The following is a 14,710-nucleotide window of genomic DNA, read 5'->3' as shown; positions in this document are numbered from 1 at the left end:
AAGAAATTTTATTTTCAAGAATTTGTGCAGACAATGGTGAATAAAAAATTGTATTTCAACTATAAAAAGCTGACTTCACGCCACCCTGGCATACAGAATTTATGGTGATGCCAGTAGGAGTCTGGGGCGATACTGCTATCCCCATTCTCCCACCTCTAAAAGACCCTCTTAGAGGAACCACTTCTATTAATTTTCAGTCAAAAAATATGACACATCAAGTAAAGTAATGAGTTAAACAGGTTTCTGCTTATCTGCATATATGAAGTCAAATGAAATAAGCTGTGTGTTTTGTTTTGCTGTAAATTGCCTTCACTCTGTGCACTTTTTGGTACATTCTGGAATGAAAACATCTCAAAATATTATAATTCAAGAGTTAAGATGACCCACCCAGGAGGCTGTAAAAAAATGATTTGAATAACTAGAACAGTGAAATGGAACTAGTTTAAAATCTGAAACAGCTCTAAGCACAAAGCTTAGAGACATTAGCCCTATTAGAAAAAAAAGTCATTAAAGCTACACAATATCAAGTGCAAACATGCTGAACTTGTATCTCCAGGGAGTGACACGCCTGTTGGCCGACAGACCCCAAACTCACACCCACGAGGTATAGCTCCTTTCCCTTTTCCTTTCTTTCATGTGAGATCCTCAGAAATGACCACTGAAAACATATGAATTATTGAAATGTTACTCTGTGGACCAATTCCTGAAGAGACAACAGCCACAACTCTGAGATGATTCGACATGTAGTGTTTACGTGATGACTTTCTGTACTTTGAGAAATCCTCAAAGACTAAACTGCCTATGTTAGAACCTAAACTTCCTAGCAGCTTCTGTCCTTTTGGAGAAAGACAAAAGACAACTTACTGTCACACAGGGGCAACCACCGTTACTTTGTCCACAGTCAAGTTTTGCTCTCATGGACAATCCATGGTAGACCTATGTCCATGCCTGCTTTTTACAATTTTAGACCAACTTTTTTTTAAAATAAAGAAGTTCGAGGCTTCAAAAATAAAACATTGGATCCTTTTGCTGATACGAGGAGGGAATGGAGAAATCTTCCCTTCAAATGTTGTCACCCTCATTTTATTCACGGATTCTATGAATTGTTCAAATATGCCTATGAATATCAGCAACTTCTCTCACTCATTTGAACGTCTCATGTTCTTATAATACAGGATTTACAAGGGACAGCTAAAGAGGGTTTTACTATGAATAAAATTAAGAGTTGGCCAAGAAAAACAAGTAATCGACTAAAAACTGCCATAATAAACCAGATTTAAACAAAGAATAAGTTTGTATCTTGGATAACATGATAAAACTTCCATTTAACATCACAATCAATTTATACTAGACAGCTTTACTAGTAATATGAACTAATATACTAGATATATTTCTTCTACCCTAGCTGCAAATATATTAAATAATTATTTCTCCAATCGTTTCTCTTTTCCCTAGTGGTGGCATTTAAAACTGAGTACAGCATGTAGCAGTCAGTAATTTAGAAAATATAAAAAGGCTTTAGGAAAACAGACAGTGGATTCATTTTCATATACCATTTGTTGGGGTGAAGTCTCCTTTTGGGGATACTGGTGAACAAAACCTTATTTCTTGTGAGTTCCTGCTTTCTGGTCTCACCACAGACAGATAATCCCATGTCTTATGGAGGCCCCGGTTATGTCTTGGCAACACTCTCCAGCACACAGCACAGTGATTTCATGTTCTCTTTCTGCAGTGAGGACCAGGTTCTCTTATATTGCCAGATGGATATATGAAAGATAAATTTCCAAAGCCCAAACATTTCTTGGCATGGTACATACAACTCCTGTTTCCTACCCAGTCCCCCCCACTTTCCTCCAGTTTGCCAAATCTAAATCAAAACAGTAAAAAAAAAAAAAAAGTCAAATCTTGGAAATTATCTCCTTCCAAGAGATCTGAATACAGCTTATTCCTTCCCTAATGAGCCTCCATTTGAAAAGATCCTGACAAGGGCTGAGGAACAGAACAGGTGACAGGTTTTTAGGCAGGAGGTATGTAATGTTATCACCCAGGGGTGCAATTTATCTGGACGTTATGTGCTGTCTGCCGAGGACTGATGTAGGGTTAATGGCTTTCTGGAGTCCCCTGAAGCATGACTAATGTTTGTAACCATGAATTTTCCCCACATGTGGGAGGGGCAGGTGCTGTGGTGTCATCCTGGTGACTTTGATGATTTTAGCTGAACTCTCCTACGCTGGGTCCAGGCCCCAGGTTCTTCACCCTCGTCCCCTTGGTTGGCAGTTGATGAGATGGATGCTTTGGAATTCATTTTATAAACAGGACATAAAAGGCCATGACGACGCAGGTGACTGCCACAGCAGCATGCAGCCTGGTTCCAATCACAGCAGCTAGCAGGCAAAAGTAAAAAGAGAAAAGAAATCACAGCCTGGCCTTCATATTAGTCCTCACTTTCAAGGTGATATATTTTTTCCCTCCAAAATATGTTTTTATTGATTTCAGAAAGGAAGGGAGAGGGAGAGAGAGAGAGAAACATCAATGATGAGAGAGAATCTTCAATAGCCTGCTCCCTGTACTGGGGATCGAGCCTGCGACCAGGCATGTGCCCTTGACCGGGTATTGAACCATGATCTCCTGATTCATAGGTCGACACTCAATCACTGAGCCACACCAGCCAGGCTCAAGGTGATATTTAGAAATTTCTAGTCACAGATGAAGAGAGCTACCAATGGTCTCAGGAATCCACTTGGGAATGTATTTAAGTACTACCCTAGTTTCTAGATGAATATATTGTCTGTTTACATTTTGCCCTATTTTGCAAACATATTTAGGTAGTTAGGATTCCAGATGACGGTGCCCATAATAAAATGTAAAAAAGCATTTGAGCCTGGCCAGTGTGGCTCAGTGGTTGAGCATCGACCTATGAACCAGGAGGTCATGGGTGGATTCCTGGTCAGGGCTCATGCCCGGGTTAAAGGTTAGATCCCCAGAAGGAGGTGTGCAGGAGGCAGTTGATGGATGATTCTCATCCATGATGTTTCTATCTTTCTCTCCCTCTCCCTTACTCTTTGAAATCAATAAAAATATTTTTTTAATTTTTTTTAAAAAGCATTTGAGTTAATGAAAGCAAAACTTAAAAGACTCCAATACATTCTTTCCAGTACTTCAGAAAAACTTTTCCTTGGCAAACTATTCTTCCCAACAATTCCAGTCCAGTCTAAAATTGTTTAATTTATCTACGTTTCCTCCGTGTAGAATATTAAAATTACCTCCACGCTAAAATCAACAATCATGTAAAAGTGGAATGAAATACGATCCTAGCCAATCTGACCCGCACTTTGCTGTGCACCCCACTGTCCCGAGACGGCAGTCCCCCCTCCTGGGCAGAGAGGTGCTCACCTTTGTAAAACACACCCCACACTCCCTTCTTCTCTGATAGCAGCCAGGTTTTGAGACGAGGAACTTTCTTGAAGTAGGCACAGGTGCACACAAAGAGCAAACCGAACACCAGAATCCCATCCAGGGAGTACACTGTTACGGGAAGAAAAGAAAACCGTCGGTGCTCTCACTTTGGGGCAGGTGGTCCCGCTGGACAAAGAACTCCAAGGAGCACAGAGGGATATACTATCGAGATGACAACCCCACACAGTGCCAACCCTTGACACGAGGGAGCCAGGTCCTGGGACAAGCAATGTTAGCTGCCTGTTCCCAAAGGCTGCTTGCAGGCATCCCCCTTACAACAACTTCATGGTGCCCTGCCCTGCCCCGCCCAGCCCTCCCCCTTTAAGAACTAGAAATCCCGAGGGAAGTGCGTCAGTTCATGTAGACTCCGCCTTCCCGGGATGGCCAGAGCTGGCCAGAGGCTGAGAGAGCGCTAAAATCCTCGGAGCCTCCGTTCAGAGAATTAAACATATTCTTATTACAAATCGCTCGTGTGATAAAGAACAGCGAGATATTTAGCCGAGTCTCTGAGACCTGCATCTGTTGGAGAAAGCGGTCAGGCGAAAAGTGAAGCTTAAGGGAAATTGCTGTATGACTACAGCTTTCCTGCGTTTATCTTCCACTGCGTGCATGATCCTCTTCTGCCGGGATAGCAAGATTCTTGTAAAAGATATATCTATCTTTCCGAGGCTGCGACATTTCAACATAGGCGAACAATTGTGGGGGGACCTTTGAACAATTCTGTGTAAACCTAGCGATTTCTTGTACATGCACAATAAATCACCTAACTCAGTGGTCGGCAAACAGGGGCTCGCGAGTCACATGCGGCTCTTTGGCCCCTTGAGTGTGGCTCTTCCACAAAATACCACGTGCGGGCGTGCATGTACAGTGCGACTGAAACTTCATAGCCCATGTGCAGAAGTCGTTTTTTGGCCTGGGCGAGTCTATTTTGAAGAAGTGGCGTTAGAAGAAGTGGGGGGTGTTGGTCGGTAGGGCCACACAAGACTCTGTGCAGGCAGGCAGGGGGGCCGGGCCAGGGGAGGTACATTGTTTTGAGGTACGTTCGCTGAGGTCGGCCCCATCCAACTCTCTCATCCACACTCATTTATCTGAAACAAGTATACAAGACGAATGTGGATGGGAGAGTTGGAAGGGGTCGACTTCAGCGAACGTACCTCAACCAGACTGAGGACGTTAGGAGGACCCTAATTAAGTTAATAACAATGTACCTACCTATATAGTTTAAGTTTAAAAAATTTGGCTCTCAAAAGAAATTTCAATCGTTGTACTGTTGATATTTGGCCTGTTGACTAACCAGTTTGCCGACCACTGGCCTAACTGCAAAAAGAAAAAAAAAGATATCAAACCACAAAAGGGGGGAGGGTAATTAGGTGACAGACCGCTCCCTTATTTCCTGGCTCGGGTGGTTTCTGCTCTGGGTGGTGTCCCTTCTCCTGTGCCCAGTAACCCCAGATCTCTGACAGCCAGGCAGCTCCAAGAGGGTAATGGACAGCCGCTACCAGCTCTGCCCGCTCCATCTCCCCGCCTCCTTCCTAAGTCTCTCAGCGAGGAGTCACACAAGAGTTGAGTAAGTTAACACACTAAGTCTTTATGGCGAATGATACTTTCACGTGCTAGTCTCCTCCTCCCATAAGGTTTTGCAGGCAATGCCAAAGCTCACAGGGAGGTGAAATGTGAGTCCCCGGTGCTTTTGAGAAATGCGTTCCTGAGCCCCGCAGATCACACTACCTCTGAGGGTCTCTCCTTTCCTGCAAGGCTGACACTACAGACTGCAAAAGCCCCGCCTCCCGCCCTTCCCTGGAATTCAGAAATCTCCTACACAAACTGGGAAATGAGGTCAGATAAACAGGGAGGCAACGGCACATCGTTCAGAAGAGGCAGGACCTACCCAACACAGGCTCGGGTCTCCAGATGCTATCACCCAAACAGAACACTTTTGCAAAAGAAGACACTTTTTTAGGCTCTACATTCACCCCTCAAAGGTGTGGGGCTTGAGATCCTTTGTGATTTCTTGGCCTCCTAACGAGCCTACTCTCAGAAAGTACGAGAACGTAGGGGGCTGGGAGGAAAATCCCCCCACCCCCCACCCCGTGCTGAACTTTAGCAGGTAAAGCAATCGTTCAACCGGAGCGGCCATTCCCGGAGGCTAGGAAGGGGGGCAGGGAAAGCACAGGGGAGGGAGGGAGGACGCGGGGTGCGGACACGAGAGGCGCTGGGGTCCTGGATGGTAACCGCACCGGGGAACCGGCAGGGATCTAGAGGCCAGAGGTCAGGGCACCCAGAGAGGCCAAGAGGGCTGAGCGGGGAGGGGGCGGGGAGAACGGCCACGTCAGTCCCGGCTCCGCCCGCCACGTTGCCCCTCGTCCTCCCCTCACATCCTCCACTCTGGGCGTTGGCTCTCACCGTTCGTCATGGCGGCTGAGCCCGGGCCTGGCTGGGGGTCCGGGATCAGCGGTGGCAGGAGCGCAGGTGGGGGAACCCAGCTCCCGCTTGACACTTCCCGATCCCGGCCGCAGCGACGGGTAAGGAACCGTAGTACGCAGGCGCAAGGGCAGGCAGGCGAGCGCCGAACGCAATCAGGGGTGGCTAGCAGATTGCCGAGCTAGGGACCCGATGTGGGTGGGGCTTGCGTGCTTCTCTCTCAGAAGCGCGTGGTCCGGGAGGCGTCCTGCGTGGCCATGGTAACCAAGACTCTTCCGGGTGCCGTTGCGGAAATGGTGCTAGCACGTACCCTGACCGTTCACTTTGCCGGTGAAAAGGTAAGGACTTGCACTTTGTGCTGTAGGGTGTGCGGTGGCAGCTCCTGTGTCCGTTTGTACGTCTGCAGCCCTCCTGCAACAGAGAAGGCTGGGTCCCGGGCTTCCGTTCAAGAGCCCTGGCTCCCGGGGTCAAGAGGGAACCCCAGGGGCCTCCAGGACTGCCCTTGCCGCGCTGCTCTTTCTGACTTCTTATGGAAAACTGGATAGCCAGGCTGCGTCTGAACTTCCTAAATGAAATAAAGAAATTATAACAAAAACGAGCCTCATATTTCAGATCACAAAGCTCCACGTTGTCGGGAAACATTCAGATAATTGTCAGTTTGTTTCAGGAGAGTCTCGATTATCTCCTGTATGTAGTTAATGTTGGGATCACCTCGGCCACTCTCACCAGAAACCGGCGATTGTCTGGACAGCGCTTCCCACAACACAACACTTTCATAAGCTGACGAGAGCTTTTAGTCAGTTTTTAGTGGGGGTAGGGCGTGGGGTGGGGATGGTAAATATTTTTAAAATAAACAAACAACAAGAGTAATGCTAACATTTCTGGGGGCACTTCATGCCAAGTGTTGTAAATAATAACTTGTTGAATCCTTCAACAACCCCAATTTCCTTACTTTTCCTTCCACCACATTTTTCCAATTTTTATAAAGTAGTTTACCTATTTTTATATAAAGCAAATCTCACCAGAGATTTCAAAATCAGTTATACCAAGAATTTCATATTTTAAAAAATTACAGTATTCTGTTTCTGTCTGTAAAGTTGGGGTTGTTGAAGGATTCAACAAGTTATAATTTACAACACTTGGCATGAAGTGCCCCAGAAATGTTAGCATCACTCTTGTTGTTTATTTTAAAAACATTTACCAGTGTCTACTACATGCTGGGTACTTTGCTAGATTTGCAAGAATAAAGGTAAAAATGAGTCCCTGCCCTCAGGGAACAAACTTTATAGGAGAAGATATATGAATAAACACATTTTAGCAGAGCACAGGACATTATCTTTGATCCTCACTATTTTGAAGAATATTTTTTCAAGAAGAAACCTGAGGCTCAAAGAAGGAACATGAGTGAGATAACATTGCTAGCTAGGATCCAAACCTAGGTCTGTCTGTCTGACTTCAAAGCTCCCTCCTGTTATCACACTGTCTCAGATTAGGATGCTGTCACCGATACGGATCTCTGATGATTTTGTTTCAAGCATTAATGTTTCTTTCACCCCAGAGCCTCACATCAGGCCAAAGCCTGGGTCACTAGCTCTTGCAGCTCAACTGTGAGAAATAAGTAGAGCCCTCCCGGCTGGGGACTCAATTCAGACAGTCCTTCTCAGTTCATTTCAGCCTTCGCTGGAGGACAGGCAGTTGTTGCCAAACTCCTGTCAGTCAAGAACAGTGGCCTGTTTGTTACAGTTGTTTCGGTCACTGTGACAAACACTAATCAGTCTGGGGACCATGACGATGGCATTCTGGTTTAACCAAAGAGTAAGTCCCGTCCCCAAAGGCACAGCTCACAACAATAGCTTCATTTGAATTACAACATATTTGAAAAGGGATGTCAAACAGGCATTCATTTCTGCTGCAAATATTTGTTCCAGGACTTTTAAGTATCCAGGAATGCATGAACCTTTGGGAGCTCAGAGATGAAAGAGAAACACTCTGTTCTTAATAAGTTTGAGATTTAGTGGACAAGATAAGCTCTCACACTCTTCCCTTCCTCCTTCACTGGCTAACGCCATTCATGGCTCAGGTCTCAGTTCAAACCTCACTTTCTCAAAGGAGCCTTCTTGGGCCTCCTTCCCCCATCACAAGCTCCCAAAGCATATATTATCTCTGTAATTCATGCCCCCCCCCCTTGCAGGCCCCCAGGATACCCACAACTTCTGTCCCACTTGGCTACAAATTGGAGGTTCCTGTGACCTCCTCTCCCTTGTATTCTATTATTTGCTAGAGCATCTCACAGAACTCAGGACAATACTTAGGTCTACCAGTCTATTCAAGGATATGATCAAGGACACAAATGAACAGCCAGATGAAGAGGTATTAGGTGAGGTTTGGGAGGGTCCGAGTGAAGAGCGCCTGTCCCTGTGGAGTTGGGGTACGGTACCCTCCCAGTATGTGGATGTTTCCCCCACCCTGGAGGCTCTCCGAACCTCCTACGATTGGGCTTTTTATGCCTCACGTGTAAGTACAATCAACTCCATTCCCAGCCTTTCTCCCCTCTCTGGAGAATGCGTGGGTGGGATTGAAAATTCGAAGCTTTACTAGTAGTAAAGAATATCCCCAATAACCAACACAGAGCTTGGCATGAATAAGAGTGGAACTCCAAGTTGTGGAAATTGTTTAAATACACGCTTGGGGCAGCCCAAGGCCGCCGGCTAGCCGCACAACCATCCATCCATTGCTTGGCAGTCCCGAATCAGATGGTGAGGACCCCGCATGCAGAAGCACATGGAGGGTGACCACCGGGTACACGCCGCCAGGGCTTCCTTTTCTTTGCCGTTTAACTCCTTCTTCGTGGTTTTAGAGCCAGGAGTTCATTCCTAAGTCCCTAAAGAGCGTCTGGGCTCCGCCCCTTCCGGGCCCGCCCGATTAGGCCACGCCCAAGTCGTTGCGTCACCGGAAGTGCGTCGGCGGAAGTAGTAAAAGCCGCTCGGAGGTCTGAGACGTCTCTGAGAAAGTAGTAAAAGCGGGCGGGGCGCTGTGGGCTGGCTGGTGGGATGGCGGATGAGGAAGAGGACCCCACCGTGAGTGACCACCTCTGTTCCCACCCGCCCTTCTCTTCACTCCCCGGGGACAGTGGCGGAGGCCGGGGTCGGAGTCGGGTCTGCTTTCCTGAGTGACTTCAGGCGGGAGAGCCGGGGACTCGACGCGGTGCCCAGCCTTTCCCTTCCGTTCGCTTTTCGAGGGCGTGGGGCCGGGCGTGGAGGGGGGAGCGGAAGGCGGCCCCCGACCCTGGCGTTTGGTCCACACCTGCCAGACGCCCCTCGTGACGCCTGGAGAATCGTCGGAGGCTCGAGCGAATGTCTCTTAGCGCTCCCGGCGAGCCAGCAGCTCAGTTGCTCACAAAACTGCCCCCTCGCTGTCCAGTGTGGACCGGAAGTGGGAGCCTGGGTTTCACAACTTCCGTTGCCCGCGAGCAAGTCATTTCAGTTTGGTTCTCGGGGTCCATGGCATTCAGCGGGGCGGAGGCTTCCTTAAGTTGCCCGCGAGCAAGTCATTTCAGTTTGGTTCTTGGGGTCCATGGCTTCCTTAGGGCGCCTTCCCAGCTTTGATTCAGCACCAACTCCCGCCCTAGTGAGACTGCCTAGCAGTGGGCCAACATGGTGGTTGGGGGGGAAAGGGTAGTCAATGGAATCCCTCTGGGAGGGGCAGTTGGGGGATTTGCTAGGGACATTATGGAAGCCGTTGCTGCTTGAGCCGGAGGTTGGACTAAAATGCTGTGGTTTCCCGAGTGTCTGCTGCTCGCCTTAGGCTTCCTGGCATGATGTCAGTGTCGAAAGTGGAGGGGGGACTGTGAATTATCAAAAAAACCAGTGCCGTGCAATGGCTTGACATTTCTCTCTATACATTTTAACTTGTAGTTTGAGGAAGAAAATGAAGAAATTGGAGGAGGTGCGGAAGGTGGGCAGGGTAAAAGAAAGAGACTTTTTTCTAAAGAATGTAAGTAATATTTACAGTGATTCTATTGCAGATGATTGAAATGTTTTGGACATGTGCATTCAAAGTAGATTTCTTGTTCTGGCCCAGCGGATGTGGACCAGTGGTTGAGCAGTGACCTATGAACCAGGAGGTCCTGGTTTGATTGCCGGTCAGGGCACATGCCTGGGTTGTGGGCTCCATCCCCAGTGGGGGGCGTGCAGGAGGCAGGCAATTGGCTTCTCTCTAATTGATGTTTCTATCTCTCTATCCCTCTCCCTCTCTCTAAAATCAAAACTATATTTAAAAAAACACACAACAAAAACAAAGTAGATTTATGTTTCTGAATTATTTGCCAGTAGGGACACTATTCTCAGACTTGCCTGTAAAATTCTGTTTAATTTGTGAATCATAGCTAGTAATGATCCTAACCACAATTTACATACACACATATATAAATACTAGAGGCTCGGTGCATAAATTCATACACGGGTGGGGTCCCTCAGGGTGGCCCAGCTTGTGCCCCCAGCCTCAAAGCCCCACCTGGCACTCTGCCTTGGCCTGGCGCTGCCCCCTCACATGTTCCCCATCCCATGAAGGGTGATCAATTGGGGCAGGCCGCCTGTCTGGCTCCCTCAGCACCTGGGAGCCAGGCTCCGTCCCTTGCCACGGCCACTGGTCACCCTGGGCGGGGTGGTTGGGTCCCCACTGGCACCTCCCTTGGCCTGGCACCTCCCACTCACCTGCTCCACCATCTGGCCCCAGTCCCGCTTTTGCTATCCTCAGGGCTCACTGGGGCTGCAGCACCTCCATGGCTGCCTGCTGCCAGCTCAGCGTTGCCAACACTTGCCATGTTCTGCGCTGCCCCCTGGTGGTCAGCGCACATCATAGCGAGCGGTGGAACTCCCATTCCAAGGACTGCCTGAGGGGACAATTTGCATATTAGGCTTTTATTTTATAGGATGTATATTCATATACATACACACACACACCTTTTTTTTTTTCAAGTGAGGAAATGCGATCAGTGTTTCGATTCCAGGCCTAAGAACATACCTCCGTTTCTTCCCTTGTCCCACACCTTTGCCACAGTAGAAGCAGGGACTTTTGACCAAAGGTTAGGATGAATCCTGGAACATGCTGAGCCTAGAAGTTAAATTGGAGCGCTGGACTAAGGCAGGAGGTGGTGAACAGTGCAGGGTCTTATAGTGGCGTAGAGATTATAATGTGTCCGCCCTCCATTCTACTCCCTCGGTCGACAGGTTTGACCCTTTTTGTCAGTAGCAGGAGGGACTGGTCCAGGCCAAATTCTGAAAGGCACCATGAGAATTTGCTCTTCCTCTCCCCTTCCGGCTCCCTTACGTATAGTTATGGCTGAGTATTGACAAATAGGGCAGTTCATTGATGCTGAATCAGATGTAAACAGTTCCCAGAGGCTCTTGAAACTGCAGGGCCGTTATGTCTGTCTCTTTGTTTGTTTGTTTGTTTTTTACCCCTCAGATTCCTCTCCATATCTCAGTTCCTCACCTAAAGCTGACTGCTCCTTATTCCATCTCTGATGACATGTACTCCATTTGTTTGTGGTTTTACTTCTTTGTCAGCATACGAAGGGGATTCCTATACCTGGGCACCCCAGAGTGATGCTTGCATAGTCGGTTCTTAGCAGAAACTTTGAAGAGATAGAAACATCAATGATGAGAGAGAATCATTGAATGGCTGCCTCTTGCACAACCCCTACTGGGGATCGAGACCGAAACCCGGGCATGTGCCCTGACCTGGAATCGAGCCGAACCTCCTGGTTCAGCGGTCGCCAACCTTTCGGACCTCACACATCACCAGTGGTCTGCAGACCACGAGTTGGCAACTGCTGTCCTGGTTCATTGGTCGACACTCAACCACTCAGCCACACGGGCCAGGCTTGAATTTTCTTTTTAATTCCTTGCCTGAGGATATGTTTTTATTGATTTTTAGGGCGAGAGGGAAGGAAAGAGAGCAATACTGATTGGTTGTTTTTTTAAAAAATATGTACTAGTATATATGTGTATGTATGTATATACAGTATATTTTTGTTGTTGTTAATCCTCACCCGAGGATATTTTTCCATTGATTTTTAGGGAGAGTAGAAGAGAGAGGGGAAGACAGAGAGAAATATCGATGTGAGAGAAACACATCAACTGGTTTCCTCCTGCACGAGCCCTGGCCAGGGCCAGGGCCGGGGCCAGAGAGGAACCTGCAACCAAAGTTTGTGCCCTTGACCGGAACCGAATCCAGGACCTTTTGGCTCTATCCATTGAGCCAAACTAGCTAGAGCTTGGTTGCTTGTATGCACCTTCACTGGCGATCAAACCCACAACCTAGGTATGTGTCCTGACTGGGAATTATACCCACAACCTTTTGGTTTACAGGATGATTCTTACCTAACTGAGTCACCTGGCCAGGGCAACTTGACTCAGTTCTAATTTGAAAACATTATTGATCAAATGATTAAATTTTCCAGTAAGAATGATTTTTCTTTTACAGTACGATGTATGATGTATGGGTTTGGGGATGACCAGAATCCTTATACTGAGTCGGTGGATATTCTTGAAGACCTTGTTATAGAGTTCATCACTGAAATGGTAAGATATTTTTTTTTGTTATTGGTCTTAGTTAATTGAAAAAAAGATTTTAAATTCAAACTTACAGATAAGACTAGAACTATGGCATCCTTTAGAAATAAGATATTCATGTGAGTGCCTGTTTTGTGGAAGTTACTGATTACTATTTATCATTAGAAATGGAGATTGTATATGTGTGTGTATGTGCATACACATATATGAGGCACCTAGTATAGAGACACTATTGCTAAGATATTGGTGAATATTCTTTTGTCTTTTTGCACATATTTTTAAAATTTATAAAATTGAAATTATATAGTTATATACAGTCTTATAACCTGTTTTTTTGTTGTTGTTGTTTTCCATTTAGGTAAGCCTAGAGCATTTTCCCCATGTCATTGCATAACACTATATTTTTAATGGTTTCATAAAATTGAATGGATGTGCTCAAATTTATTTAAAGCCTTAATATTTAGTTTCCCTTTTTTCGTCATCAGGAGTAATGCTATGATGAGCCTTTGCTTTTGCACAGGCTGAGTCTTTAATGACAGAGGGTGAGATTTGATTTTAAGAAAGCCACCAATATTGAGATGGACACAAATTTTAAATGAAATGGGTAATTACAAAGAAATTACAAAATTATTTTACACAGTGAAGGCACAAACTACATATATCAAAAATCAAATAAAGAAACATCAGTAAATTTGATAGATTTTGTGTCTTAATATTAAAAAATGTCTTTAAAGCATTAAGAGAAACAGTGCTAATCACATAGTAGAAAGTGGATAGAGGTATGAATAGAAGATAATTCACAAATGAATAGCTGTAATAGAAGAGAAAAGTCTTCAAACTCACCAGTATTAAAAATGCAAATTTTAAAAAAATGATAAATACATGCAAATTAAAACTAAAATATTATATTTTAAAAAATCAATTGAATTTAATATGCTTTTTTTGCAATAGACTCACAAGGCAATGTCAATTGGAAGACAAGGGCGGGTACAAGTTGAAGATATCGTCTTTCTGATACGGAAGGACCCAAGGAAGTTTGCGAGGGTTAAAGATTTGCTTACTATGAATGAAGAATTGAAACGAGCTAGGAAAGCATTTGATGAAGCAAACTACGGATCTTGACAACTTTGGAACTTACTGAAGCTTCCTTATCTTTTGGGGAGACCATATATATATCCATATGTTTTCCATAGGAAGGTCCCCCATAACTAGCGATGTAAGTGAAAGGTGGAGAAGCACGAAGTTTCCCACCTTCATTTTCATGTCTTCTATTTAAGAGTGATATTTGAGCCCTTACCGGTTTGGCTCAGTAGGTAGAGCATTGGCCTGCGGACTGAATGGTCTCAAGGTTCAATTCCGGTCAAGGGCGCATGCCTGGGTTGCGGGCTCGATCCCCAAGGCAGCCTATCAATGATTCTCTCTCATCATTGATATTTCTATCTCCCTCTCCCTTCCTCTCTGGAATCAATAAAAGTATATTTTAAAAGAAAAAGAAAAAAAAGAGTGATACTGGAGCCTTTAACTGCCTGCCGTTATACAGCCATACTTGAATTACTTATTGGGTTTTAATGACCATACATAAGTTAAAGGATCTTGCAAACCATGTAGTACCTTCTGACTTTTGACTGTCTAAACCAGAGGTCGCCAACCGGTGTTCCGTGGGCCACTGGTGGTCCGTGAGGTCCGAAAGGTTGGCGACTGCTGAGTTCTAAACAATGAAGTATTTATGTATCAGTTGCATTTGTGCCGTTGTAGGGCATGCTCTTTATTTTATTTTTTTAAATAATTCTTTATTGTTGAAAGTATTACATACGTCCCCTTTTTCCTTCCTTTGGGCCCCTCCAGCTTCCCCCTCCAGGTCATGCTCTTTAATATGTGAACTCTAAATGGCATCTTTGACTTTCTGATAGCTAAGACATGATAATTAAAATAATGTTTTCAGACTACAGTAATCTGAGAGGTTATTAAAAGATAGTAAAATGGTTTGTGTTTCTTCTAAGGAGAAGATGATAGAAGAAAATACAGTCTTTTGTTGGAGTGTTTATCTGTCGTAAGGTAATACTTTGTTTTAATATTCTTTCCTTTTGATAGAATGCTTTTTGGGAGGGAGAAATTAAAAGGTTCATGTGAGTGTTTCATGTTAAAGGCTTTCTTGATTTAAAACCTCTAGGGCATATACGTGGAATGGCATTGTTAAAAAGCTGACATCAGGACAAGCATTTAGGCGTTTTATTAACATTTGTTAGTACTTGTTCATA

General features: G+C 45.5%; 2 protein-coding genes across 4 annotated transcripts; one reads left to right on the top strand and one right to left on the bottom strand.

Moving 5' to 3' along the window:
• Positions 1–284: 284 nt before the first annotated feature.
• TMEM167B (transmembrane protein 167B) lies at positions 285–6,002 on the bottom strand. The gene is made up of 3 exons (XM_006762960.2): positions 5,860–6,002; positions 3,394–3,525; positions 285–2,384 (listed from the first exon to the last, which is right to left on the bottom strand). Exons 1-3 carry the CDS (start codon positions 5,867–5,869, stop codon positions 2,302–2,304), a joined length of 225 nt encoding a protein of 74 aa, XP_006763023.1. The 5' UTR covers positions 5,870–6,002; the 3' UTR covers positions 285–2,301.
• Positions 6,003–8,836: 2,834 nt separating this feature from the next.
• TAF13 (TATA-box binding protein associated factor 13) lies at positions 8,837–13,765 on the top strand. 3 transcript variants are annotated; one of them, XM_015563419.1, is made up of 5 exons: positions 9,096–9,408; positions 9,464–9,504; positions 9,792–9,870; positions 12,364–12,461; positions 13,404–13,765. In XM_015563419.1, exons 1-5 carry the CDS (start codon positions 9,231–9,233, stop codon positions 13,572–13,574), a joined length of 567 nt encoding a protein of 188 aa, XP_015418905.1. In that variant the 5' UTR covers positions 9,096–9,230; the 3' UTR covers positions 13,575–13,765. The 3 variants fall into 3 exon arrangements, with proteins under 3 accessions (XP_006763022.1, XP_015418905.1, XP_015418906.1); XM_006762959.2 differs by lacking the exons at positions 9,096–9,408; positions 9,464–9,504 and adding an exon at positions 8,837–8,954; XM_015563420.1 differs by lacking the exons at positions 9,096–9,408; positions 9,464–9,504 and adding an exon at positions 9,515–9,533.
• Positions 13,766–14,710: the final 945 nt, after the last annotated feature.

Source organism: Myotis davidii, unplaced genomic scaffold (genome assembly GCF_000327345.1).
Source record: "Myotis davidii unplaced genomic scaffold, ASM32734v1 scaffold217, whole genome shotgun sequence".
In the NCBI taxonomy this organism is placed as follows: domain Eukaryota; kingdom Metazoa; phylum Chordata; class Mammalia; order Chiroptera; family Vespertilionidae; genus Myotis; species Myotis davidii.
Note: the sequence above shows the minus strand (reverse complement) of the source record. Positions and strands in the feature narration are given on the sequence as shown.

What these genes read in the sequence shown, in the direction of transcription:
- TAF13 (XM_015563419.1), top strand. Translation starts at nt 9,231, where the DNA reads ATGTCTCTTAGCGCTCCCGGCGAGCCAGCAGCTCAGTTGCTCACAAAA. An exon ending in CGGGGCGGAGGCTTCCTTAA is followed by an intron (nt 9,409 to 9,463) that starts GTTGCCCGCGAG and finishes TGGCTTCCTTAG; the next exon opens with GGCGCCTTCCCAGCTTTGAT. An exon ending in TAGAGTTCATCACTGAAATG is followed by an intron (nt 12,462 to 13,403) that starts GTAAGATATTTT and finishes TTTTTGCAATAG; the next exon opens with ACTCACAAGGCAATGTCAAT.
- TMEM167B (XM_006762960.2), bottom strand. An exon ending in GTGGGGTGTGTTTTACAAAG is followed by an intron (nt 2,385 to 3,393) that starts GTGAGCACCTCT and finishes TTTGCCTGCTAG; the next exon opens with CTGCTGTGATTGGAACCAGG.